The 27,857-nt window shown below is 41.5% G+C and overlaps 1 protein-coding gene across 10 annotated transcripts in view; it reads left to right on the top strand.

Moving 5' to 3' along the window:
- Kidins220 (kinase D interacting substrate 220) overlaps positions 1–27,857 on the top strand; it is an 88,548-nt gene that overhangs the window by 34,048 nt on the left and 26,643 nt on the right. For all 10 annotated transcript variants that reach the window (XM_029484866.1, XM_029484863.1, XM_029484862.1 and 7 more), the window contains exons 17-23: positions 37–326; positions 1,694–1,834; positions 2,535–2,778; positions 3,136–3,224; positions 4,567–4,711; positions 8,001–8,163; positions 27,532–27,710. In XM_029484866.1, coding sequence (XP_029340726.1) covers positions 37–326; positions 1,694–1,834; positions 2,535–2,778; positions 3,136–3,224; positions 4,567–4,711; positions 8,001–8,163; positions 27,532–27,710 — 1,251 coding nt within the window. The remainder of the gene's footprint in view (positions 1–36; positions 327–1,693; positions 1,835–2,534; positions 2,779–3,135; positions 3,225–4,566; positions 4,712–8,000; positions 8,164–27,531; positions 27,711–27,857) is intronic.

Raw genomic sequence — 27,857 nt, forward strand, 5'->3', positions numbered from 1 at the left:
ATACAATAATTGTTAATACGATTTATTCTATTACAGGTAAAAAGAAATGGAAAAAAACATGCTGTCTCCCATCTTTTATCATCTTTCTTTTTATTGTTGGCTGCATTATTGCTGGAATTACTCTTTTGGCTATATTCCGAGTTGACCCAAAACATCTGACAGTGAATGCTATCCTCATATCCATTGCATCCATCGTGGGGTTGGCCTTTGTGCTGAACTGTCGAACATGGTGGCAAGTGCTGGACTCTCTCCTGAATTCTCAGAGAAAACGCCTCCATAGTGCTGCCTCCAAATTACATAAGCTGAAAAGTGAAGGATTCATGAAAGTAAGGACTTATCACTAGATAAACTAGTGGGAATATGCCGCTGTCCCCATGCTGACTTGAGCATGTTCTCGAAATGTTAAAAAGTTACGTTCAAGGGTTTTGTTGTTGTTCTGTTTTTATTTGCTCAGCAGTAAGGACTGAACCTTAGACTTGTGCATACCAGGCAAGCACCCTACGACTCCAAGTCTATTGCATTTAATTTAGTTTAATTACTTTGTTAGACTTATAGCAAACTCCATATATACCCCATGTACCTTTTTTTTTTTTTTAGTTTTTAAAATAAACTTATTTATTATATGTAAGTACACTGTAGCTGTCTTCAGACACACAAGAAGAGGGCATCAGATCTCATTACAGATGGTTGTGAGCCACCATGTGGTTGCTGGGGTCCAAACTCAGGACCTCTGGAAGAGCACTGAGCCATCTCTCCAGCTACCCCATGTATCTTGTGCACAGCCTCTATTATCAATACCTGTCAAAGGAATGCTATATTTGTTCAGTTGATGGACCTGCATTGGTCCATCATAGACTCAGTGTCCACAGTTTACATTAGGTTCAGTCTTAGTGCTGTGTATTCTTTGGGTTTGCACAAATGCTTGATAACATACCCAAGATTACAGTATGTTTACTGCCATGAAAGTGCCTGCCTCCTCCGTTCAGCCTCTGTCTCTCCCAGCTCCAGTCAAACCCTGATGAGCTCACTATCTCAGTATCTGTGTCTTTCCCATGATGTCATGTAGTTGCAACCATGTAGCCCTGTCATATTGGCTTCTTTCATCCCTTTTGTAGCTTACAATTGCATTGCTTTTTAGGCCTGAATAATAGTGTTGCCTGGAAGAAGAGTGTACGTTTATTCAGTTTCCCACAGAAATAGATCTTGTTGATTTACATATTAGCAGTTATAAATAAAATTGCTATAAGTATCTGTGCTCAGGTTTTTGTGTAGATGTAAGTTTTTAGTAAGTAAGTTTTAAGTTTGGAGTAAATACCAAGAATTGTAATTACTAAGCCTTATAGCATGAATATATTTAACTTTGCTAAAAACTAGATGCCATCAAGGAGCCGAGAGTAGTGCAGCCACCAGTAGGTGTTTTGGGTGGAATTCAAGTCCAAGGCTTTTGTCATTCAGAGTCTTTAGTTTTGACAAGTAAGTCTCTCAACCTGTTCTGTAGTCTGTAAATTCCTATCATAGCATCCCTTGATGACATCCTGAGAATCACGTGCTATCAGTCCATAACTGAAACCCCTACAACAGGTTTAAATGCATGAAACCCTGAAGGGATTTCTTTTCCTCCCATTGGATGGGTTTCTCTTGTGCATCTAAAGGGATGTGCCTTACCTTCTTGTGTCTTCTGTGCTTTGTGCAGGTCCTGAAGTGTGAGGTGGAGCTGATGGCCAGGATGGCCAAAACCATCGACAGCTTCACGCAAAATCAGACGAGGCTAGTGGTTATCATTGACGGCCTGGATGCCTGTGAGCAAGATAAAGTGCTTCAGATGCTGGACACTGTACGTTTCAGCTGTCTCCAGACTTGTCACTGTGGCCACGTAGGATGCATGACTTCACAAAATACCTCAGTGGGATGAAAACTGTGCTGCTTATTTAAGAAACACTGCTCTCTCTAGTGAATCTCTCATTCACAAGAACTATGTTTTAAAATTCACAATTATAGCAAAAGTTAATGTTTGATCAAGAACGATTAAATCATTTCAGCCTGATGGCACTTTAGGAAGAAAACACAGCAAAACCTCACAGAGAGCATCTCTGAATGACAAGTGTGGCTCAGCTGTGCAGCAGTCATGTTTGTACTCTGAGAGGACAGAGGGAACCCGGAGAATTTGTAGTGTTGTGTTAAAGCAGAGGACCAGTAATCTGAGGTTTGCTATAAACAACAGGGGTTAACTGAGTATGCAGAACTCACATGTGCTCACCGGAAATTGCCATGTGTTGATCTTACTTTTGTGTAAGCTGCAGGTGTCTGAGGAGGAACCCACATTAGCAGTTCCCTTTGTTGGTTGTGTCACTGGTAGATGATAGCAATCTAAGATTGAGCCATCTATAAAAGTTGTTTATATAGAGAATAAATTTTGATGAAAAAATGAATGATATTAAAAAATATAGCACCAAAGGATAGTCATATTTTTAAAAAGATTATTTCTTGTATAATTTAAAAATTTGCATCACGTCCATACCTTTCTTCTACCACAGGTCCGAGTTCTGTTTTCAAAGGGCCCTTTTATTGCCATTTTTGCAAGTGATCCGCATATTATTATAAAGGCCATCAACCAGAACCTGAATAGTGTGCTTCGTGATTCAAATATAAATGGACATGACTACATGCGCAACATAGTTCACTTACCAGTTTTCCTTAATAGTCGTGGGCTTAGCAATGCAAGAAAATTTCTTGTAACTTCAGCAACAAATGGGGACATTTCGTGCTCAGAAGCAACAGGTAAGTACCAAGCCCTAGAGTGCTCAAGCTTGAAGGCAGCTTGTAGAAGGAAGGGTTTATTTAGCTATGTTCCGAAGGGATAAGAATTCAGCACCCTTATGGCGGGGAAGCGTGGCAGTGGGGCTGGAGTAGCAAGCTGAGTTCCCATCTTACACTGCAAGCAGGAAACGGAGAGTAAACACAAAGGCATACATCTTCAAACTCAAAACGCATCTCCAGGGACACCCTTCCTGCAGCAAGCCTCACCCCCTAAACCTCCCAAACCGCAGCAGCAGTGGGGACCAGTGTTCAGACACAGGAGGCTCTGGGAGAAACTCATTTTAACCACCACAGCGCTGTCTCGATGCTTTCTTCCAGGAGTACAGGAGGATGCTGACAGAAGAGTTTCACAGAACAGCCTTGGGGAGATGACAAAGCTTGGTAGCAAAACGGCCCTCAACAGAAGGGTAAGGTGCCATTCCTGCCATTTAATGGCGCGATTGAATTTTCCTTAGAGTGTTGGGGTTGAGCCCAAAGCCTTTCGCATGCTAGGCAAGTATTCTGCCACTTAGCTATATCCTGACTCTGATTTTTATTTTTTTAGCAGTCATTCAAATAAAATTAAGTTTGTGGCACCTAGTGTTCTCCTGTAAATAACGCCTAGTGTTCTCTGTAAAGGCAAACGCCATGAGGTCTTGAGGTCAGTGCGGAGCTCCCTTTCAGCATCAGCTGCCTCTGAGCTGCCTGGAGGGTAAAAACCTTCGTCAGGGAGGAGGCCCCCACCCCGAAGCCTCTTCCCAGATCACTGCTGACTCTGCACCTAAGTAGTAAGATTTCCTAGCCAGCAAATGATCGTGGCCTCACATTCGTTTCCGAGCAGGTGCCGTCCCTACTTTTTTTTTTTTTTTTTTTTTTTTTTTTTTTTTTTTTTTTTTTGGTTTTTTTGGAAAGGGGTTTTTTTTTTTAGCCCTGGGTTCCCTGGAACTCCCTTTGTAGACCAGGCTGGCCTCAAACTCAGAAATCCGCCTGCCTCTGCCTCCCAAGTGCTGGGATTAAAGGCGTGCGCCACCACGCCTGGCTTTTATTTTTTTTTTTTGGGGGGGGCATTACTTTTTAAACCTTGTGTCTTTGGCTTTGTGCCCACATGCTTTACAGGATATGAATTCAGAGATAATATGAGTGACACATGATATAGCCAAGGTCAGGCGAGTGTGTGATGCTGCATGTTGGATTTCTCTCTTGGCAGTCCAGGTTCTTGGGGACCTATGCTTTCATCTACCTTTCCCAGCTTCAGGACTCGGGAGAATGTTCGTCTCTTAGGAATGGGGTTCCTTAGCCACTCCAGCCCACTCTACAGGGTGCCTTCGACTCTTCGAGGAAATGCCAGGGAAGTTAAGAGTGGCTGTGCCTGGGATAAAATCGTGCTACACTTTCAAACAACCTAAAAATAGAGACGCTGAAGCCCTAGAACCATGAAGGAACTTATCTGCTTTATTGTTTTATGGCTCCCTAGTACGAGGCTTTATGGAGCTTGACCGTGATTCTCTTTACAGAGTTCTGTGCACTTCTTATCTGAGACATTACGTTTTCTCTAACACATGGGATGCCTGCCTGCCAACTCTACTGAGTAACTGCTCCGGAAAGTGTCTGCCTCAGAAGTGACTGTACTTGACTAGCCTGTAATCTTTCTCTTTGGTTAATACTGTGAATTCTGCTTTTCTTACCCACCGAGTTGGCTCTGCAGTCTGTTTTGTTGGTCTTACCATAAGCGTGCATGTTAACTGTTTCTCACTGGTGCTGTTGTTTCAGGATACTTACCGCAGAAGACAGATGCAGAGGACCATCACGAGGCAGATGTCCTTTGATCTCACAAAGCTGCTGGTTACTGAGGATTGGTTCAGTGACATCAGTCCACAAACCATGAGACGGTTACTCAATATTGTTTCAGTGACAGGTGACTTTTGTTTCTCATGTTCTGTGACAGATAATAAGTTTTGTTTTGTTTATATTGTTTTGAGATAGTAGGCATTGAACTCAGGGCTTGTGCAAGCTCTGTGAATGTTGTGCTATTGAGTTGCACCCCCAGACTCACCGTACGCTTTCACGTTAACAGCACGTTGCGTGTGAGCTTTGTTGGTAGTGGTAGATGATAGGTAGTAACTTTTTTGTAATAGTATTGGCAATCTGAGATCACTTGGAAATTTATCTTAAAAGTTCATCATTTTAAAGTTCTTTTGCTTTATATTTAGGCTAAATTTATATAATTTATATAACTGAGCACATTAATATTTGTGCTGAAATTCAGATTTTTATATACTGCTATATTATTTCAGTTTTTCTATGATAATTTGAATAAAAACATTTGTAATACAATGGAGACTATTAGCCAGGCAGTGGTGGCCCACATCTTTAATCTCAACACTCTGGAGGCAGAGACAGGCATATCTTTGATCAGGTTCAAGGCAAGCTTGGTCTCTAGGTCAGCCAGACCTAAACAGAGAAACCCTGTCTCGAACCTTTCAAGCCTGCCCCATTCCCCCAAAAAAGAAGCTTATTGCTATGACTGATTTTTTGTGTGGATGCTGTTCTTCTGTATGTTTAGACTAATTAGCATTAGAGCAGTCATAGACACACTTGCATTTTAACTTATAGAATGTGTTTCTTTCCTTACATGGTATTGCTTGGTACCTTCTGGTGTTTCCTAGTGTTGACTCTGTCAACTGGAATTGCATTTTATACTAAGTTTAGGGCTCCTGACATAAACTGTATTATAGGTGGGGGTCATACCTCAGATAACATTTTATAGTTATAAATCTCTTTAAATGAGACTTCAACCTTCCAATGCTGGTTCGACAGAGGAACTGTTTCCGGATATTATTGCTAACACTGACATTCTCACTTGACAATATGTCTTATCATCCTCCTTATGCCAAGAGTTGGTCTGGGCATGGTAGAAATTTAACAGGAAGTAAGACAGCACCCCTCCCACTCAAGCTACCTCCCTTTCCCTGGAACTTCTCCTGACTCTGCCCCTGCCTTGGCCCTGCTTCTGTTCTCAGCAAAGCTCCTTGGTAGAGCACACTGCCCTCTCCCATGCTGTTCTCCCTCCAGTCCTCCCAGATTTCCCAAGACCCTTCTCAGCGCTTCAGCGAGGAGACTACACTTGAGGTTCCCCAGTGGCTCCTACAGGGAGCGTGCAGGGCCAGGGCTCCATCCTTATCTGGATGCCACAAGCAGCTGTAGCAATGGTTTCCCTCCTAACTGTTGCTAGTTAGCACATTGTGTCCTCTTGCTCTTTAACATTAGGCTGCTCGTGACTACAGTTCTTGGAGCTCAACTTTGTATCTTGACCAATTTTCATTAACATGGCCTGTCATGATTCTGAGCAGTGGGTTTTCTCAATTCTTTACGTGTTTCCCTACCTATAAGCTTTTCCATGAGACCTTCCTGCATCTCAAATGAAACGATTCTGCTGCCTCCTTCCATGTTTCCTCCTACTCCATAGAACAGCTGTCTTCTGACACATACTGTCTTTGTCTGTCTGTTCTCTGGAAGGGGAGACCCTCATGCAAGGGTCTTTGTCTGATCTGCTTAACTGCAGTACCCACTTCAGCATCTGGAATAGATTGTGAATGAGTAAGAGACCTGAATGAAATTAGAACCACACTTCACATGCCTCTTGAGAGAAGCATTCTGAGGAAAAGGAGCAGCAACTGCAGAGGCTGGGAGCTGGATTCCAAGAACAGCTAGAGTGCCAGCTTGGGTGGAATGAGAGGAGCAGAGCGGCGTGAAGTGGTGTCAGAGAGCTGCAGCTTATCCGAGGCCATAGGGCTCCAGAATCCACAGCAAGGAATTTAGAGTGTTGAGACATCTTCAGGTACTCCAAAGAGACCTGAGTTGATACCTTTAAATAATTGATGCTAGCCAGGCCTGGTGGCACAGACTCAAAATGTAAGCTATTCACAGGGCTGAGGCAGGAGGATCTCAAGTTCATGGCCAGCCTGGGCAACTTAGTGAGTTGGATGTGAAGGTTTACATCTGTAGTCCTAGCAGTCTGGAAGTGGAGGCAGGAGAATCAGGAAGTCAGAGCCAACAGGCTACATGGGGCCCTATGTTTTAAAAACTAAAAACTTAGCCCCTACAAGAAGGATATTGTCAAGCTTATCTTAGTGCTTAGTCTTTCATTTTTGTTGCTCCCCCAAAAGACACAGCTAGTTAAATGTTCACCTAGTTATTTCATAGGCTGTCATTTGCTGACTTTATCATCTGTTTTGCTGAGTGAATGCTTCTGAGGAAGGCTGTGACTGTATCATCTGTTCTGTTCTGGGGTTTACCACAGTTAGTGTTCATGGTAAGTCCATAGTTGGCAAATGCTTGTAGCATCGCTCACTGGGATGAAGGAGTCATCCTGTCAGGCATCCAGCAGAGCACACCCACCTTCCCGGAAGGTCAGTGGTGAGATGCAGAGGGAGGGCCTGAGGCCGGGGAAGAGCTGGATGGGGGGTCGTCACCTGCATAATGAAGAGCGGGCCAGCAGGATCCCCATGAGAGCCTGTCAGACAAGTAGAGTGGGTGCAGGTCTGGACTGACCTGGTGGTGATAGGATAGAACTGCCGCTCTTCTCACTTAAGAACCAGGCCTCTTTGTAGTACTGTCAAGGTGAAGGCGTCAACACACTGGAGGGAAGCCTTGATTCTGAAAGCTTACCGTGCAGTTGTCCTCAAACTAGCATGCCCTGAGGAATGCTGAGTTAGTCCTCTGAACACCCTAAAAACAGGCTAATTGTATTCAATGTGTAGACAGCAAGTTTTAGATACATTGTAACACGCTCTATGTAGGTAAGTAAGAAGGGAAATAAATTCAGCCGTAACGCAGAGACTGACCAGTATGTTTGGGTTCCATTAAGGTCCCAGAGCTGTCCTTAGCAGTCAGCATGGACTGCCAAGGCATTTTATTTTGTTTGTTGGTCTATTTTTTGAGACAGTCTTACTGTGGCTCAGGTTGGCCCCAAGACTTGTCCTATTCTACTTCAGCCTCCAGTGTGCCAGGATTACTGATGTCTGCCACTATGCCCTCTGAGTCTTTAAAACCTGGATTTTAGAAACCATATAAATACTTGATTTAAATCTGTAGTATAAACAAGTGGCAAATTTTTCAAATTTTAAATATCAATTATTTGTGACTATGCTAAACATTTTGCTTAGTATGTTATTAATTTTTAAATGTTTATGTGTTCATTAAAGGGCGGCTACTAAGAGCCAATCAGATTACTTTCAACTGGGACAGGCTAGCCAGCTGGATCAACCTTACTGAGCAGTGGCCATACCGGACATCCTGGCTCATACTATATCTGGAAGAGACTGAAGGTATTCCTGATCAGATGACGTTAAAGACCATCTATGAGAGGTATTTTACTTGACTGTTTTGCTCTTAACTTTGCTTTGGGTACTAAAACACAGAGTGTGCACACAGACTTTCCTTCTGAATTTAGTCAGTCTTCTTGGGTTCCTTGGTGAGCTCTGGAGCTGTCATCACATAGCTGCTGCCCTGTGAGCTTACAGCTCCATTTGTACTTCCTCTTTTTACAGCTGTTTACAATTGTAAGAGTTACTATGGCTTTTATAAAGTCACAAAGCCAAAATGATTTTGTTTGCCAGAACACTTACTATAGCTTTAAGGTCCAGCTGCTGGTCTAAGAAACTGTTTCTTAAAGCTGGATGGTGGTGTGTATGTGCCTTTAATCCTAGCAGGTGAAGTTCTGACTTCTGGACTACCTTGTCTATAGAGCAAGTTCCAGAATGGCCAGGGCTACACAAAGAAAGCCTTTCTCAAAAAAAAAAAAAAAAAAAACCCAAAAATAAATAAACCGTTTCTTAGAAAAAGATAACTTGTAGAAACTAGGTAAACTTTAAAAATGGAGTATAATTTTATACCGTTTTAAAATATAAATAAAATAATAATATAGTTTATATTTTATAGTCTCTAAGAGTTCAGATCATTTTTATTCTCTTGGAATGTTGTTAGCATTTGATTTTTCCTAACTGGTTTTAGGATTGTAGAGGACTGTTCCAGAGTCTGTCCACAGCTCTGAGCTCTTCTAGGCTTCTGTTCAAGTGTGTCAGTGGCCTAACCCTGGTGCAGCTCCAGTGAGACGGAGCATGGATGACCTTGTGCCGTGAGAACTTGACTTGGGGCTGTTAGAAGTCATTGTATCTTGAGATCATGAGTGAGCTTATCCTTGGTTGTAAAATACAAAACTTTATTTCCTGAGCAAATGTGTCTGTCCTAAGTTAGGAGTTAGGTAATTGTGCTTCCTAGATGAGTGGTTATTACAGTTTAGAGTAGTGTTAGCATAGTTCCTGGCGAGGAAGCTTGAGGTTCTGAACATTCATAACTCCCCAAGTCACGATGCAGTCTCATGTGGCAGAGCTGGCATTTTCATCTGGGACGCTCTGATCTAATGGCACTCATTGTAAGCACTGCAGCGCTAACTTCATTCTCACAATTCCCAGAGAGGTACTGTTATCCTCAATTTCACATTAGAAAACAGACACCAGTGGAGATAAGTCACTTGCTAAAAGGCCAGTGTATGATAGAGCTGGGATTTAAAGTGAGGCTCCACAACCTCACTCAGGTGTGTGTCGGAAGGACTCCTTTCATTGCGTCCACATGACATGGACGCTTTCCTAGGCTGGGGTCCTACCAGAAACATACTGAAGTTTGTTATGGAGTCAAAGGGCTGGAGTTTCTAATGGAAACATGGGCTGCAATGTTGACATTTTCTGTTTCCTATTTCTTTAGGAACATTGCAAACTACTGTAGTTTTTGTATGAGGTTTCCTGTGGATTGTTTATTAATTGTAACAAATTTACAAAACAGATAACTGCTATTTTTTTCTATAAGTTGTCTTTGCCATCAGAGAAACATGAGTTTTCTGTTAAATAAACTGTTAGTTACTGCCTCTCCAGTCTGTCTGTCTCTGTCTCTCTTGGTCTGTGTCTGTGTCTGTCTCTTCATTTTTTGACAGAGTAGCCATGCTAGTCCTCGGTTGGGCATGGAATGGGCTTCACACTAGCCCCTTTCCTGCTGTGACTGAGAGTCCATTTATCAGAGACACCGTGGCCAACAATTCAAGAAGTGTATGTAGAGTCTGCACAATCTATGACAAGGTTGGGAAGAGTGATAAGAGTCCCTAGGCAATAGAAGTAGGAGAAATATAAAATAAAGCAGATTTAAAAGACATTTCAAGACTGACTCAGGTCTGTCTGACAGCAGTTGTCAGGTCCCTGTAGCTCTGCTGGACGCTGCACCGTTGTTGTTTGGGTGTGTGTCTCCCTGAAACCTGTTCCTGTTGCTTTTCTTATTTTTGTGGTCCTGGGTGTAGAACTCAGAGTCTTATGCATGATGGTAGCACATTCTACTGCTGCTCCACACCAGCCCACCTTGTTTTTCTTAAGAAGCCAACATTAGTAGGTATTTTGGTGCTTAGATGCTTTCTTTCAGTTTCTTTTGTTCAACCTGGTTAATTTCTTCATTAACATATATTGAGTGTAATTTTTCTCACTGAGAGCCGGAGCTTACGCCGTCATTGTGCTCTTATATGGTGTAGGGGCTGGTTGGGTGAACAGAGGGAGAGATAAAAGGCATACCATGTTTTGAAGTATGTGCATGTTTAATTTTCTTCTCTATTTAAGCAATTTTGCAAGAATAAGAATAGTATAAACACCACCACATCCCCATCCTTCCTTCAGACTCATCTGTTACTGTTGACTTCATTGCTTCGTCAGCTCCAACCACGTGGTCTTCCAAATCTTGTTCTCTCTTTATGTTTATAGATCTATACCAACACAAACATAGTTTTTCCAAACTCTGTGTGGGAAATTACACATACCATATCATTTGCCCCTAAATGCTTGAGCTTTCAGGACTTATAGTCTGATTGAAAGTAAAGCATAGCCGGACATGGTGGCGCACACCTTTAATCCCAGCGTTTGGGAGGCAGAGGCAGGTGGATATCTGAGTTCGAGGCCAGCCTGGTCTACAGAGAGAGTTCCAGGACAGCCAGGACTACACAGAGAAACCCTGTCTCAAAAAACCAAAAAAAAAAAAAAAGTAAAGCATGCATATTTGGAACAAATAGAGACGGGGAAGGGAAGATGGCCTAAAAAATTAGCCAGCTAAGTCATTTTCTGGGCAGAAGGAGACTTTTTAGTCTACTGTTCTTTGGTGAGAGACAGTTGCTTGGTGTTTCTTATGTTTTGTTTTGGGGGAAGAAAGATTTATTTTGGTTCATGGTTGTAGTCTGTTGTGTTGTGAGAGCATAAAGGACTAGAAACTCATGGGATGCCAGCCAGAAGACAGAGAGAATGTCTGTGTTTGCAGGCTTGCTTCTCTTCCCACTTTTTATTCTGCCTGCACCTGCAGCCTGTAGGGGATGCTGCTGCCTGTATGTCTGTCCAGCCCTTGTCAACCTGGTATTCAGCAAGTCTCTAAGCCATTACCTTCCATTTCCACCCCTCCTGCTCATCATGCAAAATGCGTTCAATTCATCTGTCCTTAACCTTAACAATTCCAGTATTGTTCAGTAGTTGAAGTTCAGTATGTCTTGCGAGACACGAGACAAACTCTTAGCTGTGAACCCTTGCAATATCAAAAAGAAAATGACCTATTTCCAGACTACAGCGGCACAGAGTAAAGATTTCCTTTCCCAAAGCAAGGGAAGGGCTTAGAACACAGGGATAGGACAAAACCAAAGCCCAGAAGGGCAGACATTAGATTCTGTAGATCTGGTTCAAGCATCCGAGCATCTGCTGTTTTTTGTTTTGTTTTGTTTTGTTTTGTTTTGTTTTGTTTTGTTTTGTTTGTTTTTTTGAGACAGGGTTTCTCTGTGTAGTCCTGGCTGTCCTGGAACTCACTCTGTAGACCAGGCTGGCCTCAAACTCAGAAATCCACCTGCCTCTGCCTCCCGAGCGCTGGGATTAAAGGCGTGTGCCACCACGCCCGGCCGCATCTGCTGTCTTGGTGTGAGAGCCAACAGGCGTAGGATTCTTGTCTCTCTAGCTTTGCCAACATCGCCTTTCTTGGGATTGCTTGGTTTATTGCCTGCAGCTTCCCTCAAACTATGTCCCAGGTAGTGGGAGTATTTAACTTCCTTGGTTGCTTTTGTGTCTTTAGCTCTACATTCATGATTGATGCATCATTTCCTGCAGGGCCACCTGCATTCACACCAACCCTGTCATACTTTGCCTGTCTTCCTAGGGTTTTCTGAAAAAAAAAAAAAAAACAAAAAAAAAACAAAAAAAAACTTGTGCTTAGTGTCCCTGACCCTGTAACATTTACATTCTGTGTGTCTGCAAACCCAGCATTGGATAGGTGACACCAAAACTAAGTTAACTAAGTGAGTCCACAGCCCGATGCTCAGTGCTCACTGCCTTTGTTCCCATCCACATTCAGATGCCTCGAGTTCCTCCTGGAATAGCCCACCAGCTCTACTTAGGGCATCCTGGAGCCTCTCCAGCTTACAGCCCCAGCTTCTCCAGCTTCTCCCTGCAGACCTGGCCTCAGGTTTCTTAGGGATGGCCAGAGCAGTCTCTCTACTTGTCTCGCACTCACTCTCTCTGTGTGTGTTAGACTTTCAGTGCGGCCGGCGACTGCAGCTAAGGACAGAATGGCTATATTTAGCTCATGCTTTCAAAGGTCTCTCTCTGTTTGCTGTGCTGAGGAAAGCCTGGGTGAGCAGAGCTGCTTTCATTGTGGCAGACAAGAAGCAGAGAAAGAATTGCTCATGCTTTGCTGGAAATTTAAAGTTTGCATTGTATACAGATCGCACCATCTGAATCTCATAGGTAGTTCTGAAATTTTTTTCAATTTTAAATTGAAATATGTCTTGTAGGCAAGAAAGAATTCTTAAATTGAGATGTGGTGACACATGCTTTTAATCCCAGTGCTTGGGAGGCAGAGGCAGATGGATCTCTGTGAGTTCGAGGCCAACATGATCTACAGAGAGACCCTGTCTATGGGTTGGACTAGGGGAGGGGGGAGAGAAACACTTGCATGCTGTTTAAAGATAATAACAATTATTGTACCCTTTTATGAAGAAAATAGAATATTGTAAAATAATTATTTGGGGAGTGGGAAATGGTTTTTTAATCATAATGAATATAAATTATAGTGAATTTTTATAGTGGAATATTTTATTTTGATTGCATCAATATAGAATAATTTATATTAGAGGCAAAATCAGACCATGCCAGCTTTGTTTTGTGATTTAGCCAACCTATCGCTTTAGCCCTCAGCCCTGCTGGTCTTGCTGTCTGAGAGAGAGCAGGCTGATGTAGCGTGACTGTGAGGCGCTTGTCTTTTTAACTAGGTCTTGTATGCCTATAAATACTTACAGAGGACACTTGTAGTTATCCAGCAAAGAGAAAAAGATAGTGTAGAAAGCAATCGGAAAATCATAAGGGATTTTACTTAAAACACATAAAATAATTGGCTACGAACAACTGTAGGAAGACAATTTGCTCGGCTTATTGAGAACCCGTCTCTTACTTTAGCAATTTAGATGGCTGCTTGCACTTACCCATAGCTGAGTTCTTTGGTACTTGTCATTTGAATAATAAAAAGTTTTGTTTACAGCTGACAAAAAGCAGCAGCATATAATTGATATTCATTTGTTTTATTAAAGAAATCTGATTTGGTAAAAACAATCGGAAAATAGTATTTTTAACGCTAGTAGTAAAATTTATTTTTTTAATCCATAAAAAGCCTCATTTATTTTTATAGCAATTTGATGACACATCTGCTTGCTTTATTCAGCTGAAAAAGAAAATGTTGGTTCTTGGTGTTTGGTAAAATTGCTTTGTTAAATTATTTTCTAAATTGTTCAACTTTTAACAAATGACATTTGATACTAACACTGGAAAGCAATTTCAGCTAATTAAGTAGATCCCTCTATAAACCATTGGAACATTAAGATGACATACTGTTCATTCAAGATTATTTTAATTGGTACAATTATTGTAATTTTCTTGCAATTATGTGTTGAGCTAAAAGCTTTTGTCTAGATCATTTGAGGGTTTTTTTTTTGTTAACATACATTTAGTAAGAAGAAAGAAAGTTAAATAAAAACTGTAGATAAAGATTTTTCTGTCTACCTTTTAGTGCAGCATTTTAGACAATCATTGAAGTGTTTTAGCATAAAAGTTTATTTCTGGTATTTTAGACACTTAAAGCAATGATAGAGACTTTGTAAAGATCAATTCAAATAGTTTTCATGAAGATAATACTTTAAATTTCTGTTTTGACGTTGCTCAAGCAATGATTTTCTCAAGAAGACATGGTCATCAGGACTTAGTGTGAGAGCTAGCATCCTCTTGATAGTCTTGGATTCTTAAAATGAACTGAATGGGTTTTAAGGAGGTAGAGAATGATGGCCACTTTCTGTCTCACAGAAACAGCTGTTTGCCGAGTAACCTTGGACTAAATTACCATATGGTAGTTATGGATCTATCTGATATCTTTTAAGTTATTCAGTCATATTTTAGCAAATATATCATATATTCATTTCTGATATGCAACAAAAGCTGTCAAAAGCTTAACTAATTTCATCTAACCTCCCTAGTTCTCCTTAGAGCTTAGCAATCTCCTTCCTGTTTCCTTCTTCCCATTGCCACCTGTCATCCCTTGGATGAATTACGAAAGCCTTTTGAAACCCTTCATCTGTGATTGTCCTTAAATCATGCCTTTGAGTTGCATGATCCTCCTTGTTGTACAGAATATGTCTTTTGTACTGATACTTATTTTCTTAAAGATTCTAGGAATATCTATTTAAAACATTATTTCATGCATGCTATTAAGGTGTTTTTTATGTATAGCTTTGAATTTTACTAAGAGTCTATATTCTTGATATGGTAGGACTTCTTAGAGATTTTGATGTTGCCATCATTCATGATTTATTAAATTATTACCTTGTGTGTAATTATTTTCATAAGCATAGCTATAGATATTCCCAACACACATTTGCTCAGAATGTAGAGGTTAAATATTTCTTTGTTTGTGAAAGAGATTGATCTAGTTCTTTGCAAAAATCATCTTATAAGAGAGAAAACTAAGTATGTTTTCACTGGAATGAAGACTCCGAGACTATAGCAGGAGTCTTACTTTAGGTGAAATAAGTAACGCTAGCAGGGTGGGTAAGTGTGCCGTGAGAAGTAACCCTGCAAATTGCACAGTGAGGTAGGGCACTGACACTTGCATGCAAACTTTTGACTTTCCACTGTTCATTTGTATTCTTGATAGAAATTAATTGGCAAATCCAGATTTATTTATTTATTTATTTGTGATTTTCAAGACAGGGCTTCTCTGTGTCGCTCTGGCTGTATTGGAACTCACTCTGTAGACCAGGCTGGCCTCAGATTCAGTGATCCACAGGCTTCTCTGCCTCCTGAGTACTGCGATTAAAGCATGTGGCTGTTATATCCAGATTTTTACAGATAAATAAAAGTGAAGGGCAGAATTTTTCAAACATTCATTTATTTTTATCTTATGTATTTGGGTGCTTGCCTGCATGTGTATGTCTGTGTGACACATGCATGCAGTACCCTCAAAAGCAGAATCCTCCGGAACTGGAATTATAGATGGTTGTGAGGCACCTTGTAGGTTCTGGGAATAAAACCCAGGTCCTCTGGAAGAACAGCCAATGCTCTTAACTGTTGAGCTCTCTCCAGCCTGGAAGAAATTTTGAAATTTATTTTGATGCACTTGGAAAACATACCTGCTATCATTGTTTGTAGAAAAGAAAAACTGAGAGAAATTAGCTAGGCAGGTTAGGTCAGTCTTGAGTCATCTGTTATTGTGCTCTGCCTCTCATTTGTTCTGTTATTGCTACTGGATTTGTAGCCAATTAAAGGCTGTGAGAGAAATTACTGGAGAAAAAAAAAAACAAGGTAAAATTTGTTGTTCCTTGCTGTTGTTTTGTTTTGTTCTGAGATAGGGTCTCATTGGCTGGCCTGGAACTCACTGTGTAGACCAGACTGGCCTGGAACTCACAGAGAACTGACTGCTGGGAAATAGTTCATGAGAGCCTATTATGGACAGACACTAGTGTAAATAGTAGTATTTACTGTAGAATACTCATGTGCAAGGCTGGCAGAGATCCCTGTCCCAGGGATTCTACACACAAGCAGTGTATAAACTATGTGATTAGCAACAAGCCCTGTGGAAAGGATGAAGAGAGGAACATTAGGGAGATAAGGAGTAGTGCTGCCTGTGCAGGACAGTCCTCACTGAGAAGAGAACTAAGCAGGGACTCCAAAGTGGTGACAGAGTGCCAAGTAGAACCCTAGGAGGTGAGAGGGTCTCTGTGTTGCTGAAGACAGCTAGCAGGCATGTAGGTAGTAGAACATAAATGCTTTTGAAGTAATATTGACTTTGAATTATGGATAATCAAAACCTGGACCTCGGGTGCTGGAGAGAGCTGGGCAGGAGCACCTGCTGCTTTCCCAGAGGACCTAGAATATTTGCTTCCCTTTGGAGATTCACACCCATCTGTAGCTCCAGTGCCAGGAGATCCAGCGCCCTCTTCTGGCCAGACAGCTATGCGAGCAAAACACCCGTCCACATAAAAACAAGTAAATAAGTAAATAAATAAAAATTTAAGAAGCCACAGACTTTGAGTAACACAGTGGGCATTAAGGCTAGGGAAAAGAATTGTTCCAAATGATCTGTGGGAATCAGGTTTGTGTGGGAGCTGAGGCATCACCAGCACGGCCTGCTTTCTCACCTTCCCACCTGCTTGTTTCCTGGCCCGTCCTCCCGTCTCCTGCCTCATTTTTCTGGTCTCATTCTTCGATCTTTCTTTAGTTTTTGTTTCCTCCTTAAGATGGTAAACGCCATAGATTATAACTTCCTTCTGTTTCCACACCCATTGAAGGAACAGAGTGAGCATTTTTGAAGGAGTGAGGAAGTCTGATAGTGCGTTTGTGTGGCTCCCTCAAGGTGGCAGGCGGGAAGCCTTGCTTTATCTTAAGAGTGGGGTCCCCCAGACGCTTCATTGGCTCTGGATGCAGGGGAAATGTGTCTTTCATTGTTCTGATGTGAATCCCTCTACCCTACTGTAAAGCTGAAGCCCTACACTAACTGGGGACTACCTACTTCACTTAAAGTTTGCTGGCTCCTTCCTTTCGGCAGCTGACACTAAAATCACAGCAGCATTTCTTTAGCCCGTAACCAAGTTTATGTTCCTAGGATCTTATGTTTATAAACCTTTGGTGAAGCAGTGGGTTGTAGTCTTTTTTTGCAGGTCTTTCCCAATACAGTCTGTTCTTACAGATGATCATCTGTGTCCTACTAGAGTCAATGTATCAAGGTACGATGGCACATGCTTGTAATCCCAGCACTCAGGAGGTAGAGGCAGGAGGATTGCTCTGAGTTTAAGGCCATCCTGAACTACATATCAAAACCATGTGGCAGAACACCAAAAGTTAATAAATAAAGTAAATGAAGGCCATGTGTACTTAGATGGCTCCATTTTGTTCTGCTAATCAGTTTGATTGTTAGGTAGTTACAGTTAGACCTGTGCTGGGTCCATGCCAAGGACTGCACTACCTACCACGGTGCCTGAGCTGCTCTCCAAGGTGGCACCCAGTGGACTGGGCGTTGTGCCGAGCATCCCATGCCGTGCTCTGCATAACCAAGGGAAGCTGAGAGCAGGAGTTACAATCTCTGAGCTGCACTGGAGTTTCTCCCACACGGTCTTCTGTAGTCGCAGAAGATAGCTGTGGGTCTGTGATAGGAAAACACAGTTTTCAATGATATGCATATGAATATTTAGAATATGTATCAGTAGGAACATTATCTAGGTATAAACTTTCTAAAACATAAATTTATTATAGCTATTAAAAATGCAGGCATTTGCAAACTACAGAAAGCTCTACATACATATTCAGTTCTAATTGTGTCTGAGGTGGAAAATGTCTAAAGGTTGTTGGTGTTCCTTGGCACTTTGCTTAAACTTTTATACCTTTATGTTCAGTGAGTATCTGGTTTTTTTCCTAAGTAGGTTTTTCTCTAGCTTTTCTTTTGCTGATCTGGAGAGAGAGATAGACACAGACAGAGAGGCGGGGCTGACTAAGGACCAGACGTCTAAGGCGCATTGTATGCACTATACTGCTGAGCTGTTTCTCCAGATACTGTTTTGCTTCTGATAGGATAAAATTGATTTTAAAAGTAGTTTATCAGTATTTACATTCATGGTATCATTGTCAACATTTTATGCTGATAAAAACTAGGAAATAATGGTAAATGCTCCAGAGTCTTGTGTAAATACCATCAACATGAAACCGAAGTATATTATCAAGACTATTGAATACAGACAGGAAAGTCAGTTTCTCCAAGTATGCTTTAATGTGTAGACGTACATTTAATACACAGAAATGTATTTTATCAGGTTGACTATTTTACAACATGGGAAAATGACGTCATGTATTTTTAAACAATTTCAACTATTGAAGGACCCATATTTCCTAGAAGTCTTAGGATATCCCTTTACAGATCAAACAAGCGTAACGTTTTTGTACAAGAAAAAACAAAACCAATGTACTGTAACAGTGTGGGCTTATTTTGAATCTGAGTCGAGGTACTAATGCTGCAGTATTCAGCAAGTCCACAAGATGGGGCTGTCTCACTGGAAATTTTACTAGCACGCCTGGCCATGAGCCAAGTGCTTTTTGCTTTCCCATTTCTATAGCAGGAACATGGGGGCGGGGGAGTGACAATGTAATGGAAGGTTGAATTTCTATTCATTTCATGTATTCATTCATTAATTCACTCATTCATTCATTCATTCATTTGTGTGTGGGAGTGTCATGTGGAGACTAGGAGTTAACCTTGGATGTCATTTCTCAGAAATTGTCTTCCTTGGTGTTTTTGAGAGCTGTCCTTTTTTGGTTTATTAAAACATAAGGCTTCTCAGTAGCATGTAACTCACCGAGAAGGCAAGGCTGGCTGGCCAGTGAGCTCCAAGGATCTGCATGCGTTTGCCTTGCCAGTGCTGAGATGACAGGTATGTGCCAGTATTCACTGGATGCATAAGTATTCATGAGTAAGCAGTCTTCCCGTCATAGGGACATTTATCATCAGGGAGAATCGAAACTGTAGTCATGTAAGTGCATACAATCATAGGACATAGCATTTTCAGCTTTGCAGTTCCTTTGTCTTGCAGACTTTTTGCATGTATGTGTGTGTGCATCCACACAGAGTGTCTGGGTAGAGGGGTGTTGTAAGTGATCTACTACTGATCCACCAGCTTGCTCCTCTAATTTAATTAAATTCATTTTTGAAAAAAAAAACAAACCTCATAGATAACAACAAGAAAGAATTTTTTGTCTGCTTACATATTTTGGCTTTAAAAATATTAAATGAGCCAGATGTGGTGGACAACACTTTTAATCCCTACACTGGGGAGGCAGAGGCAGACTTATTTCTGAGATGGAGGACAGCCAGGGTTGCATAGAGAGAACACCTCCTCTGCCCCAAAAAACCAATAAGTAAGTAAATAAATAAATAAAATGGTAAACATTTGTTTTAGTTAGGGTTTTACTGCTGTGAACCAACACCATGACCAAGGCAACTCTTATAAGGACAACATTTAATTGGGGCTGGCCTGCAGGTTCAGAGGTTCAGTCCATTATCAAGGTGGGAACATGGCAGCATCCAGGCAGGCATGATGCAGGAGGAGCTGAGAGTTCTACATCTTTATCTGAAGGCTGCTAGCAGAATACTCACTTCCAGGCAGCTAGGACTAGGGTATAAAACCCAAGCCCACAATGACACACCTACTGCAATGGGGCCATACCTTCTAATAGTGCCACTTACTGGGCAAAGCTTATACAAACCATCAGAACATTGCTGATGTAATTAAAGATTAAATCTTTAAGATAACATGCACAGGTTTTGTTTTAAGCTGTAACACTCGTAGACTAGCTTTGAATTCAGAGTTCCCACTTGCTGTGCCTAACATCTCTTATCAGTTGGCAGGAACCTATGATATTGTCATAGTCAGTGCTACTTCAAAAACTTAGATCTTTTGTCTCATTTACTTTCATCTGAGCATTTTAAAATACAGATTCCAGACGCCAGAAATCAGGCTGAGATCTTTGGTGGTCGACACTGTGCTCAACTTTGGTCTCTCTCTCTCTCTTTTTTTTCTCTGACACAGGGTTTCTCTGTATACTCCTGGTTGTCCTGGAACTCACTCTGTAGACCAGGCTGGCCTCAAACTCAGAAATCCGCCTGCCTCTGCCTCCCAAGTGCTGGGATTAAAGGCCTGTGCCACCACTGCCCGGCAACTTTGGTCCCTTATGAACTATTTTGCTTCTCATCTTTTTCCTGAACGCATCTTCTTATCCTAGATTAAAATTATGTTTGGTCAACTCTGTTGCCATCAGAGTTAGGGTTACTCTGCTCACTCCCATGCAACTAGGCACTGTGCTATAATGCACTGACATCCGTACTGTGAAACATTTGCCAAGTGAGTCCTATGCAGAATCCCTAAATAAAATAGCTCATAACACTAGTTTATTCAAATTAAATATTTAAAGCAAGTTAATTAGAAAGCTGGGCTGTTTTGAAGAATTTATGAAAGTGAAAGTTATGTGTTGGGGTTTTGTCTTTTATTGTCTATTGTAATGCTAAGTGCTGCCCCAAGACCTGGAGTCTGCAGTTAGCCTCTGGGACCCTGCTCCCAAGTTAATTTTGATTGATGAATAAAGATGCCGACAGCCAATAGATGAACAGGAGAGAGGACTGGGATTGAGGTTTTGCGGACTTGGGTGGAGAGTATGAGTAGGAGGGCCAAGGAGAGCGGCCATGGACTAAGGACCAAGAAGGCTGCCAATTGGATTAAAGCAGCCAAGATGGGACGTGAAAAATACTAAGTGATAACCTGGAGTTACTGATAGGAAAGAAGATTCTAACAGTATGGAGCGTAGACAGCTGCCCAGCTACTGTGCTGCCTAAGGCATATATAAAAATGTAAAGGCTGTATGTGTGTTTCATCCAGGAACATAATTTTTAATATTTTTTTACTACAGTTATGTATTAAGATTGGAGTCTCCAGCTTATTTAAGCATCTCTAGTTAGTTTTATTATATACCAAGAAAATTTGTCTTTATAAATAGGTGCTAATGTTGCAAGTTTTTAAACTTCCTTTTTGATGATGATATAGTGTTTAATTAATCTTATCTAGAAACTTCCAGGATTGATTGGGGATCTTTTTACTTAGGGAGTCACCAACAGTATAGTGTGTAATTATTGAAGCTCGCTCAGTCCTGCTTCTCTAACATGATTCTGTCACTTGGGCACAAGACAGTTTATACACACTCATGCTTGGACACTTATACTCTGACACACTCATGCTTGGACACGCAGGCTGTGGTAGGAGTGTGCTTTCTTGTGTAACCTTCTGAACGAGAAATGGCTTACATTGTAAGAAACAGTGAAAGGATATACTTGTGTGCATGAGGAAGAGGAGGTATTTTGTCCCAGGGTCTGAAACTGTTTACTGCTCTAAAGATGGTTAAAGAGACCCAGAAGGACAAAGCTGATAAACGAGGCAGACTAAAGTCTCATGCACTAGCCAACTTTATTCAGATCATCAGACAATTATACTTGTCCAATCACAAGAGCAAGCTGCACGTGGCAAAAATATGTTTTCCCCTAGAGCTGTATAGACAAAGAACAATAGTTAGTTATAACGAATTACCTGAAATAAACTTACTCTTATCTGCTACACTTGGGAGGAACTTGAAAGCATAATTCAAAAACAGATCTGTGTTTTTGTTTGTTTCTTTTTTTTTTCAAGACAGGGTTTCTCTGTATAGCCCTGGCTGTCGTGGCACTCACTTTGTAGACCAGGCTGGCCTCGAACTTAGAAATCCGCCTGCCTCTGCCTCCCAAGTGCTGGGACTAAAGGCGTGTGTTTTTGAAGAAACTGAAGTCACAAGATTCTTGTATTGGTTTCTTGGAGTTTTCTTGCAAGCACTCAGATTCTCCTCACAGGACTCCATTCTTTTTTTTTTTTTTTTTTTTTTTTTTTTTTTTTTTTTTTTTTTTTTGAGACAGGGTTTCTCTGTATAGCCCTGGCTGTCCTGGAACTCACTTTGTAGACCAGGCTGGCCTCGAACTCAGAAATCCGCCTGGCTCTGCCTCCCGAGTGCTGGGATTAAAGGTGCTCGCCACCACGCCCGGCAGGACTCCACTCTTAGACCATGTTCTGACAAAACACAAGAGCAAAGTCAGGAGGACTTGTGAATAGAACCCTCTGAGCTGGTGATGCTTCGTGTGCCAAAATCTAACACATGACACATAACAGCATTCTATTACATTATTTCTTCCATTTAAAAAACATGCAAGTCAAAGGCGGCAGTGGTGCACGCCTTTAATCCCAGCATTCAGGAGGCAAAGGCAGGTGGATCTCCGAGTTCAAGACCAGCCTGGTCTACAGAGTGAGTTCCAGGACAGCCAGGGTACACAGAGAAACCTGGTCTCAAAAAAATCCAAGCAAACAACAAACCCCAAACTTAAGCTCTGTAGCTGGGATTTGGGAGGACAGGATATGCTGACAATGCTCATCTCCACATCCACCCAGAAAGCTAATGAAAAACACTGGCTAAAGCTAACCTGTCGTTTCAGGACCAGAGGCAGAGGCAGAGGCAGAGGCAGAGGCAGAGAGGCAGAGGCAGAGGCAGAGGCAGAGAGGCAGAGAGGCAGAGGCGAGAGGCAGAGGCAGAGAGGCAGAGGCGAGAGGCAGAGAGAGAGGCAGAGAGGCAGAGAGGCAGAGAGAGAGGCAGAGAGAGAGGCAGAGAGGCAGAGAGGCAGAGAGACAGAGGCGAGAGGCAGAGGCAGAAGGATATAGAAGAGCCAGGCTTTTCTTAGAGGTGGACCTTCACCTGGATCACACACTCAAAAGATTAAAGAAGTCGCAGTGGCCTCTGCCAGGTGACAAGATAATTAGGCACTCATATGTCACTTGGGGAGCAGTCAGCTGTGCTTCACATTAAGTAAGCATTACAGTTATATGCTTGCTGGGTTATACTGGCTTCAGTGTTTATGGTAAGGGGCAGGGTCTGAGAAGCTGCAGAAGTGGCTTGTGGTTAAGAGTACTTGCTGTTCAGGCAGAGGACCCTGGTTCAGTTCCCAGCATGGCGGTTCACAGCCATCCAGAATTCCAAGTCCAGGAGATCGGATTCCTCTTCTGACACTCTGCACCAAGTATGCATATAATGCATATACATACATGTAGGCAAAACACTCATACATGCAAATAATAAATACATAAATTGGTTTAAAAACATAATATTTGTTTGGAACAGTAAATTATCTCACTTTCACCAACTGGTGTTCCAGCCAGAGTGACAAGACAAGAAAAATAGAAGGAACCAAATTATATAGTAGTTGTAAAACTATCTCTAATTACAGATACTAAGATACTGTATAGAGAGTATCCCAAAAAGTCTACAGGAGAGCTACTAACAATAAATCCAACAGTGTTGAGGATACAGATCAACACAAAAATCATTTGTGTTTCTGATCTCATGCTGTAGATAATCTGAAAGGGTATTTTAACCAAGGCAGTTGAAGAAAGTCCTTTAAAAGCCACAACATTGCTAAAAGAGAGGAAGGAAGATGAAATAAGTGGGAGGACACTCAGTGTTCATGGATGAGGAAATTTAATGACTAGGATATCGTAGCTGCCTGAAATTCCCTTCAGAGCCAGTGGAAAAATCTTTGAAAAATCCCAGTAACCTTCATGTGAAGAAAGGGCAACGTTTTTGAAGAAAAACGGAATTTGAAGGCTTACACTTCAAAGCTCACACAACCTACAGTGTGGCAGAGTTATCAAGAACACACACAAGGCAGTCAAACACAACAAACCCAGACAACTATGGCTACTAAGGCATGCCACTTGGGGCAAGAGTGTCAAGTCTGTTCAGTAGACAAAGTCTGCCTGTTCAACACACAGCCCTTGGACAATAGATTCCCATATTCATCCTTACTTCACAACACAGACAAGAAGTCAACATGCCCCACCAATATTTTATTTAAGATTTATTTATTGATGTATTAATTATACCGTGTCTGTCTTCAGACTCACCAGAAGAAGACATTGGATCTCATTACAAATGGTTGTGAGGCACCATGTAGTTGCTGGGAATTGAACTCAGAACCTCTGGAAAAGCAGCCAGTGCTCTTAATCACTGAGCCATCTCTCTAGTCCCCCACCTATTCTTTTTCAAGCACAAAATTTTGTCAGAAAGGGTAAAATTTTAGAAAAAATGTGTGTGTGTGTGTGTGTCTGTCTGTCTGTGTCTGTCTCTTCACTTGGCAGATATTTATTAAGCAACTGTGCTATGACAGTATTCTAGGCACTGGAGATGTACTAAAGTTTTGACAAAGTTGGAGTCAAAACCAACTTTAATGGAAGTGACAGTCTGGAGAGGGAGTAAGATGTCTAAGAAGATACTTGCATTAGTAGGTGTACATATGGCATTGCAGGAGAGAGTAAGAACCTTAGGTCTGTCATAGAGGAATATGAGCTGTCCTTCAGGTAGGCTTCCCTAAGCAAGAGAATTGTGCTGAATACAAAGGATGACTGAGAAGTAAGTGGGTGAAGACAGGAGGAGAGAGTGTCTAGGGTTTTGTCTGTCTTTCCACAGATATTAGTAGTTTTAAAAAATGAGTTTTATGGGGCTAGAGAGATGGTGCAGTAGTTAAGAGTACTTACTGAATGCCAGAGGACTCAAGTATAGTTCCTAGTACACATATGGCTGCTGACAAACTTCTGTCCCATGATTTTCTGCACTCATGTGCACATATATCCACATTCAGGCATATACGCCTATAATTTATATCATTTAAAATTACTTTTAAAATGAGTTGTGTGGTATCTTTTGTTTCTGACTCTGGCATTACAGTGGGTGGCTTTTGTTGTTTTTTCCTTCATAGCTAGTGACTGAACCTAGGGCTTTGTGGGTGCTAAGCAAGCACCTTTCATGAAGGTACATCCCCAGCACTGAGTGGGCCTTTTTGTCTGTATTATTGTGAGGGTTGTCTGGAAGTTAAGTTTGTCTCAAGTGTAATACAGTTCCAAGGCAGATGAGAGTTTATAAAGATGTTTGGATTGCCTAGCATTCCTGAAGCCCTGGGCTTGATCATTAGTGGGTGAAAATTGGAGGGTGGAGTGGGGTGGGGTGGTAAATCTTAATTTTAATTCTTTATTGGATAATCACATTATTAGATGACCAACTTCAGAAAAAATATAATGTCCGTTTCATAAGTCATACATTATGGATCTTTAAGATATAAAATTTCCATTTAATTTTGAGCCTTACTTTGAATAGAATTGACATGAATGGCTTATGTAAATTCTGCCAAGTAATTTATTTGTGTCTTCTATAATAAAGCACTGTCATTTATAATCAAAATGCTTTAACTTACATGGATGTTGGCATTAACAAGTGCTGTTCCATCAGTGGCATCAAAAGAAAGTACACTCAAACTCCCTGGGAGCTCAGTGACGCCTGATACTGGAAAAATGCTTTCTGTGGGCCATTTAACTGCTGGCAACTGTAGTTCACATGATTCCTAGTGCTGAAAATTTAAATTTGCTCTTAATTGAAAAGTGAAGTTATTTAAATTCTTTAAATGCTAACCTTTGGAAAAAATATCTGAAAAATAAAAGCCCATATGATTTTGATGGCCCACTGCCAAAAGATTATCATTTACATAAACGTCTCTTTTAACAGAAGGGCTTAATGCATTGAGCTCAAAAGGTTAGAGTAGAGACTCCAATCTGGAAAGCAGCAGTAGACGTTTGGCTTGTGAACAGCCGCATTGTTCGCCACGCTGAGAACACTGTTCGCATTCAGGCTGAAAGCAACGCTGGCATTAGGATTCGGTTAATTTGTTTCATGTGACTTGTCAGCTGTGTGTTTTTATCTAAATCTTCCTAGCCTCTTCTTTTTTTGTGTTACACTTCTGAGAAATGAACTGCCTTTTTAACTGTTTCATTTCTAGTATTTTTTCTACATTTGCAAATGATACCATGTGATCGTTTTCCAGGTTTTCATTACTCATTAAATGTACTTAATAATCAGTGAGGATGCTGTTTTACTTTATTGAAAGCAATGGTATCTTAAAGAACTTTCCACTGTGTGCATGTTTGAATCTGTAGCAGGACTTTGTGAAACTCACAGACAGAATTGCTCGCCTTGTTTTCTCACGAGCACCCCATTCTTTCCTTGTTTGCTAATTTTGTTCTCTGGATCTTCCCTCAGATGACTTTTAATATCTGGCTACCAGCCAAGTACTGGGTCTCAGCAATAAAGTGCTGATCCCAAAGAAAAGATGCAGCTGTTGCTAATCTTAGGGTTCCATCTCACTTGGGAAGAGCAGGGAAATGTTCTCTCCCCTAAAATGGAGCCCTAGTGCCACCCAGGAGCACGGGCTCTTGAGTAACTGGCCAGTGCTGTGAGGAGAGCTTCTAGAGGTGCTGTTACCATAGGAAACGCGTGCGGAGGCTGTGCGGTCTCATGGCTGGCGTTTGCCTAGGTCTGCGGAGCTGTCTTCACAGTCAGAGAGGTGGCCATGCCACCACTAGGCAGGTTTCCTCCAGGTTCCTCGTGGTCCTGTCACCCTCCTCCTCACCTCCTCAAGTTCCCTGGGAACTGTGATCTGCTTCCTTCACACTGGCCAGATTCCTTACTTAATATAGCTGATTATGAGGTTTGCCCCTGTCAAGCTCAACACAGTCTACGCCCTTTTCCTATTCAGTGGTATTCTGTGATATCAGCCTCCATCCACTCTGTACCCATCACTTAGCGGACACTGGCCCGTCTCCCAGTTCTCCTGTCCACCTGTTTGAGCATCTCCGTTGTAGTTTTCATTGCTTTCACACCTCTCCCATCAGCTCACTTACTCCCCGGAGGTTAGTAGGGGAGCCCAGCAGAACTGGAACATTCTGCCATTGGTTTACTTTCAAGACCATTTCATATTGATCACTGTAACATTGTCTAGTAAGTATTTTTAATGACTAAAATTCACTTATTTTTACATTTGAGAATTTCTGATTGATTCAAAATTATGGTTTGAACTCATAAATATCTGTGTATACACACGCACACACACATACATACATACAATAAAAGAGTACAAATATATTACTATATTTGATTGACTAAATCTTATCCTTTCCAGGCTACCTTCTGTGTTTTATCCAATCTATTATACAATAAGCATATATTACTTTTACAATAGAAAATAGCCTTTTATAAAGAAGAAGAAGAAGAAAAAAAACCTGTGCTGACACATTTTCAGTTTGTGTGATTTATTTAAAAAGCTTTTTCCCTGGGGGGGGGGGGGGAAGAGCCATGGTGTCACATTGAAAAATCCCAGGTCTCAGCACCAGCCTCTCCCTCATTGTGTGATATGGGTGCGCTCAAGCCCAGTTCTCAGTGAGAAGGAGCAGTTGGCTGTGGTGTACCTGGTATGTCTTCCTCTTTCTCATTATCTCCCTAGTCCACGCCCATCAGTGCAGTTCTGACTTCCTCACTGTCGCCTTAGTCGTCTTGGGACTGTATTATTTCCCTCTTTTAGGTTCTTTGAAGGATATTTTTGAAATGAGAGCCAGGTGCTCCTTGTGGACAGAAGCAACAAGGTTTAAGAATGAAGAATTTGATAGCAGCATTAATGGATTTTTTCATTTCTTTCTTTTTGAAGAATATCAAAGAATATCCCAACAACTAAAGATGTTGAGCCACTTCTTGAAATTGATGGAGATATAAGAAATTTTGAAGTGTTTTTGTCTTCAAGGACTCCAGTTCTTGTGGCTCGAGATGTAAAGACCTTTTTACCGTGCACGGTAAACCTGGATCCCAAACTACGGGAGATCATTGCAGGTGGGTATTGTAGTACAGCTTATTTTTCTTAAAAGTCCTCATTTTTTTCTCATCTTCTGTTCCTTCCCTTCCCTTCCCTTCCCTTCCCTTCCCTTCCCTTCCCTTCCCTTCACCCTGTCCTCTTTCCCTGTTTTCTGACAGGCTCTC

Source organism: Mus caroli, chromosome 12 (assembly GCF_900094665.2).
Source record: "Mus caroli chromosome 12, CAROLI_EIJ_v1.1, whole genome shotgun sequence".
Classification (NCBI taxonomy): Eukaryota; Metazoa; Chordata; class Mammalia; order Rodentia; family Muridae; genus Mus; species Mus caroli.